This window comes from Pinus tabuliformis, chromosome 3_2 (genome assembly GCF_031772625.1).
Source record: "Pinus tabuliformis cultivar Carrire ecotype Pingquan chromosome 3_2, CPIR1, whole genome shotgun sequence".
NCBI lineage: Eukaryota > Viridiplantae > Streptophyta > Pinopsida > Pinales > Pinaceae > Pinus > Pinus tabuliformis.
In genome coordinates, this window is record NC_142302.1 from 1,104,513,553 (window position 1) to 1,104,520,187 (window position 6,635).

General features: G+C 36.3%; 1 protein-coding gene across 1 annotated transcript; it reads left to right on the forward strand.

Moving 5' to 3' along the window:
* The first annotated feature begins 3,866 nt into the window (after positions 1-3,866).
* LOC149184526 (protein S40-6-like) lies at positions 3,867-4,643 on the forward strand. The gene has a single exon (XM_089418932.1). It carries the CDS (start codon positions 4,071-4,073, stop codon positions 4,566-4,568), a length of 498 nt encoding a protein of 165 aa, XP_089275058.1. The 5' UTR covers positions 3,867-4,070; the 3' UTR covers positions 4,569-4,643.
* The last annotated feature ends 1,992 nt before the right edge of the window (positions 4,644-6,635 follow it).

Consider the following 6,635-nt stretch of genomic DNA (forward strand, 5'->3'; position numbering starts at 1 on the left):
GGGTTCCTAAAAATTTGAGAGTAGCTGTGCATAGGCTGTATGAAGAGGTGAAAGTCAAAATTAGAACTTCAGCAGGCATTTCTGAAAGTTTCAGAAGTGATATCAGGGTTAAGCAAGGTTGCCCACTATCTCCTACCCTTTTTGGTTTATATATCGACAAGCTTGAGGAGTGGTTAAATTCGCAAGGGGGTGATGGTATCTATTTGGGCAAGTTTGTTATAAGGCTTCTTTTGTATGCAGATGACCTTATTTTGCTTGCTAAATCGGCTATTGGTTTACAGGAACACTTAATATCCCTTGAGCATTTTTGTAGAAGTGTGGGAATGCAAGTCAATATCAGCAAAACGAAAGTAGTGGTTTTCTCTAAGAAAAGAAAACATAACCAAAATAAGTTCTACTTTGAAGGCAACATTCTTGAAGAAGTTGCGGATTACAAATATCTCGGAATTGACTTCAACAAAAATCTAAGCTGGAATGGTTGTAGAAAGAAAAGAACTTTGGGGGGTTGGAAAGCATTGTATGCTTCTCAAAATAGGTGTAGAGAGGCAGAGTTATGGGACTGGAAAACCACTCAAACTCTTTTTGGGCTTCTAGTGATTCCGGTGATTCTCTATGGTTGTGAACTATGGGCCAGCAATACATCCGAAATGCAGTGGAGACAAATTGAGAAAATTTAGAAGCATTTGATTACAATCAAATTCAAGATTAAAAGTGCAGTTCCTTATGCTATATTGTTAAGTGAAACAAGGACTGCTCTTATTGAAGCAATTGCTATGGTGCGAGTCATAAGGTATTTAAAAAAAATTGAGCAAATGGAAGAGGGTAGATGGCCTAAGGTTGTCTTTAATGACAGATTGTGCAAGAGAAAAAATACTTGGATGCAACAAAATAACAAATGGTTTAGTAAATGGGGTATTTTCTTGAACGCGTGTCCCATAAACATCAAAAAGATAAAAGATTTCGTTATGGGAAAGTTCCACAAGCGTATTTGGGATAAGGAGCTAGGAAGAAAGAACAAGTACTATATTGAAGTGTTTAATCCCACTCATAGTCATCAACCAAAATCATACATAGAGACAATATCTCTTGGAGAATCAAAATTCTTATTGCTCAGTTAAGGACTAATTCTCATCAACGCTATTGTGAAACAGGGCATTCGAAAATGCCAAAAGAAGTGTGGGAGGAAAAAGTATGCATTTTTTGTTCTTCCAGAAAAGTGGAAACAGAAAAACATTTCATTTTAGAATGTGAGGCCTTCAAAGACAACAGATAAAATTATGCAGATATGCTGGTAGCTAGCTTGGGATAATCTATTTAGCGAGGGGTTTGTCAAGAAGTTGGGAGCATTTATTTTGAAGCTTCACAGAAAAAGGGTCGAATACATCAAGCAGATGAAGAAGCAATCCGTCCCATAGGCTATCTTTAGCCTTGTGGACGTTAAAATAATTTCTTTCTTCTTCTTTATTTCTTGGCAAGAATTCGTTTAATATGCCACGACATACTAACAGTTGCGAGTAAAGCAAAAACAATTAAAAAAAGAATATGTAGCCTTTGGTTTTGTCTATACAGCGGAAAAAAAAATGGTAGCAGGCTGCATCAATAGTTAGTAGTTAGTATTTTGATGGAGTTATACATAGATATAGATCTGTGTAAATCCTCATGTTTGTATGTTGATTGCAGATTATGGAATATTTTTGGAATATGATGGTTGAGAGAAATCAATTGTTTGAGTTTTTTTGTATTTTTTAACAATTAGATTTTAGAATATTCCGAAAATCTACTATAAAAATGGGCAAAATCAACACTAAAAACAAAAAACAATTCCAAAACACTGAAAATTTAAAGAAATGACAACAAAAATCATTCCTCTAACAACTTCATCTTTCACTCAAACTATGTGTTACCTTTTTCTTAATCTCTTCTCTTCAATTTCTCTCATTATAATGTTGGCCCTTCCATTATAATCTTGGCCCTTTATAACTCACACAAACCAAACATATTACATTTTTCCCATTATAACTCAGTCATTCTCAATTATTCTAACATGAAACCTGGAAAATAGACATTATTACACATCGTTATGTATCAGTTCAATATAATATAATATAATATAATATAATATAATAGTATAGTATAAGTGTTTTTTAAGGCTAAACAAACTATTTTGATAACATAATTATTTAATTGAATAAATATTTCAAATAAATAAAATAAAAATTAATTAATTAAAAAATAAATTTAAAACTAACCCCTAACTGGAAAAACAAATTCTTAAAGGCTAAACAAACTATTTTGATAACATAATTATTTAATTAAATAAATATTGCAATTAAATAAAATAAAAATTAATTAATTAAAAAATAAATTTAAAACTAACCCCTAGCTGAAAACACAAATTCTTAAAATGAACACTACCTATAATAAGCAATAATCTCATTCCAATATACATAACAATGACAAGTCATAGCACTAGTTGATCCCTGGATCACAGACATCATGAGAGCATCAATATATGTGTTGATATGTTATGGTTTATAGTAAAACCAGGAGAATTGAGCATTGAATTTAATTCTATCATCCATTTTGAGAATATTTTGAAATCGATTAAATATAATTGAGGTAAAAAAAATTGACCCCATTCTCGTCAGTCCCAATTCAATTTCAAAATATTTGCAATGTTGGAATCGACATCAAGATCGAATTGAGACGGATCCAGTTTAAGAAAGCGAAGAATTTTGTTAATAGTTTTTTTTTTCAGAGGGAAAAAAACATGATATTATATTCTGGAAAATGATGAGAGGATAAATAAGCATGTGAGGCTGGCCGGCAAGACAGGCCAAGAAACATAGCCATACATATAACATATAACCATAAGGATGGAGACCGAAGAATTTTGTTAATAGTTATTAGCTGACATACCCTCTCTTTAAGAATTAGAACCTGCAAATGAAATGGAGACACATTTTTCGCGTAGTTTAATGAGACGGAAGAGTTGTTTGGAAAGTTATGGAAATTTTGGTTATATGAAGAGAAAATTTAGCAAGGATTTTTGTAAATCCAAGTTATAGTTGTTAAATTTTAAAATTTGTTTTTGATAGTGTTGAATCTATTTTAAAATTTGTTTTTGATAGTATTAAATCTATCTCCACCATCAAAAACACGATTCAAATACGGAGTTGTCTATAATGCGACTTTTTGGAGATTCCGGTGATGGAATCCGGCGGAAGAAATTGAGGTTAAATCTTGATTTATTTCAGCTAAAATGGTTTTTTAACTGCAGATTTGGATTCAGCACCCTGAAAAACCCCTGGGACGCTTTGATTGTGCAGAAACTAGCTATCAAACTATTGCTGCCGGATTTTGACCGAAAAAACCCACCGGAAAGGTTTCCAAAAAGTCTCATTATAGACAACTGCTTCAAATACTGCCTTTACAAAATTTTTTGAATTTTTTTACCCGGATTCCAATCACTTTTTGACAGTCATTTTTAAATGGAAATATAATATAAAAACAGACTTGGTGTTAAAAATATAATCATAACGGCATGGCCTTCCTCCACAACAATTCCCCACCCTTCAATTTCACAAAATAAATCTGTGCACCAATGTCATTGTCCACGCACTTTAATGTTGCAGCCCCCACACAACGTCACTGCTGATGGGCTCACCTTTTGTTCTACGTGGCCAACCCAGGAGGAAAGACTCCATCAAATTCAATAGCTTTCGTGGGGAATTAAAATTGACACGTGGCAAGCCAAGTGCGTAGTGCGCTCCATGACGTGTCAACGAAGCCAAATGCGTGCAAAATGAAATGAAATACGCTCGAGATGAAGTGAAATGCGGCAGGGAGGGAGCAGAATAAATGGCAGGTTGGTTTCAAGTGTGGAGGCCTGAAGAGATGGGCATGGGCGGTAGCCGGGAGGGGATTTGAAGCACGCCCAACACGCTCATTGTCTGTCTCTGGAAACGATCTGTTGAAGAATCGTCCTCCGTGGAAAATCAAGAAAACAAATTAGAGTATTCGTTGGATTTTTGTTGGTGTTGGTAGGGATCGAACTGCTAACTGCCCACATGATCAAGAACCCCTGTCACTGGTTCGAATCGAATCGCATGGATAGATACGTCGGTTCGTCATATCCGATGTCGTCGTCAGGGAGTATAAACATAGAGCTGTGGGAAGAAGACCTGTGGCCTGTCGACATAGAGCTGGATGCCGATCTTGAAGGTGTCGAAGATAGCAAAGATAAGAATTGTAACGACGGTCAATTTGAATCCTCGTCGTACGCCGGGCTCCGACATCATCATCAATCGGCGCCCGTTAACGTGCCGGACTGGAGCAAAATACTGGGAGTCGACAGCCGGAAAGAGCAGTACCCCGATGCCGACGATTTCGAGATGGCCGGCGACGAGGAGGAGGAGAGGCTGCCACCGCACGAGTACCTGGCGAGGGAGCACGCCCGCTGTCGGATTTTTAATACATCCTCCGTCTGGCTAGGGGTCGGGCTGAAGAGCCGAGACATGAACCGGGTTCGAAACGCGGTGTGGAAGCAAACCGGATTTCTTGGCTGAAAAATAACCGTCTTCCTCTAAATTGAATGAGAAAGAAAGATCTTTCGTCGTGAAATAGCGATCTTTAAAGGGAAATATATTTCTTTGTATAATTATTTTTGCTTTATTGCATGAAGGATGAATTTGTATCGTTCCAGGCTCCCAGCTAAGGAGATCCTCACTGGTTTCTGATACATAGTTTCACATATACCACATAGTATATTTCGCATTTCCAAAATCTTTCAGGTTGGAACTGAAATTTTATTTTGTCGGTAATTGGAATGGAACGGTTGATGTTTCGCTGGTTCGCTAATGGTGGGTTTCAATTAATAACTAACCTAAAATACAATATTACATAAATTATTCATTGAATAGTTACATAAATAAATTATTACATAAATTATTCACTGGATGGTTACATAAATAAATTATTACATAGCACCATGTCGCACCTTCTTCGTTACACTTTATCTATTTGTCTTCAATTTTGTGAACGGACTGTAAAGTTACTATAAAAGACATGCACAGATTTGTTTCACCATGGTGAATGAAAATGAAAATGGTTGGGCATATTTTTCCAACGATGATATTTTAAGATTAAGTTTTATATATATAGATATATAAAACAAAAATGGAATTTAATAAAAAATGGGTTGTAAAAACATGTTGGTGGAATAAAATTATTGATTTTATGATATTTAATAAAAAGAGTGCAAAGGTAGTGAGTGGGCAAAATTATTAATATAATTCTATTTAACAAATTAATTAATTTTATTCAATAATAATATATATATATATATATATATATATATATATATATATATGTATGATTATCTTAAATATTCTTTTTGTAAATTAATTTTTTCTATTAATTCATGGTAATATTACATTGTGGTGAGGAGTTCTATAAATTATATCTCTCAATCTTATTAGACTTGTTGATCCAGAGATAGAACCAAAACCACATTACAAACAACTAGATTGAATTATATAACCGCAAACAAATTGCTCAAAATGACCACAAATTTCCAAGAACTTGAAAGCACCCAATTTTCATCCCTTATCAAGAAGGAGAGACAGAGCTGGTTTGCACTGCTCATTCCCTAATGATGGAGGAGGGCAGAAAACATTATTGATATGAGCTTCCATGCGCTCTAATATGCCTTCCATTCTCGCAAACCATTCATTGATCCTCTTTTGCCTATGGCAGAGGGAAGCCAACCTATCCAACATATGCCACTAATTTTGCTAGAGGTCATTCAAAAATCCAATAACCTTGTTCCTATCCTCATGCCAGACCTAAACTAGCTGATCCAATAATGATGAAATCTGTTGTAGGTGTTCGTCCAAAGAATCGGGGGGGGGGGGGGGGGGGGGGGGGGGAAGGGACGGGCATGTCTATTCTCCACAGAGAATGCACCCATGGAGGAGTGACCTCACCCTCCAAGTTACCACACCAACCCCATCGCCAACACACCTAGGACCGAGCACATGGAAATGAGGTATAGTACCTTGCATATTACAACCCATGACCAAAGACCAACTATCTTCTTTGCAAAAGCTTGCACCTCTCCCAACTGCGGGCAATAACGAAAAGACAACTCCCTTCCATATCTAAGACACTTGCACAAACCCACCTTTCACAACAGGCTTCATGTCTAGAGAACCCAACACCAAATACACTCTCTGCACCTTGTTAAGAGGATCTCCCGTGACGCCCTGATGCAATTAAACAAACCAAACAAATAATTAACCACTTCAACATAATGAACATACAAACACTTTCCTTAAATCATGAGAGATAAGGCATATTAGAGAGCAATTGCTTGAGGCATCTTCCAATTCATCCCTTCTACTTTCCTTACTTTTCCATTGCCAATCCAACCAAGCAATTACAACACCCTAAGTAGAAGAAGGTTGTTACCTTGAGCCTACCTCCCACACTTTCTCACATTGAGCCTCCCCATTAACATTAACAGTTACACCAATACCGGCTTGATCTTCACTGAAGTTCTTCGCAGCTTGGCACACAAGGGATGGAACAACAAGCATACCACCCTGTAGACATAAATTCCCAAGAGCTCGCAA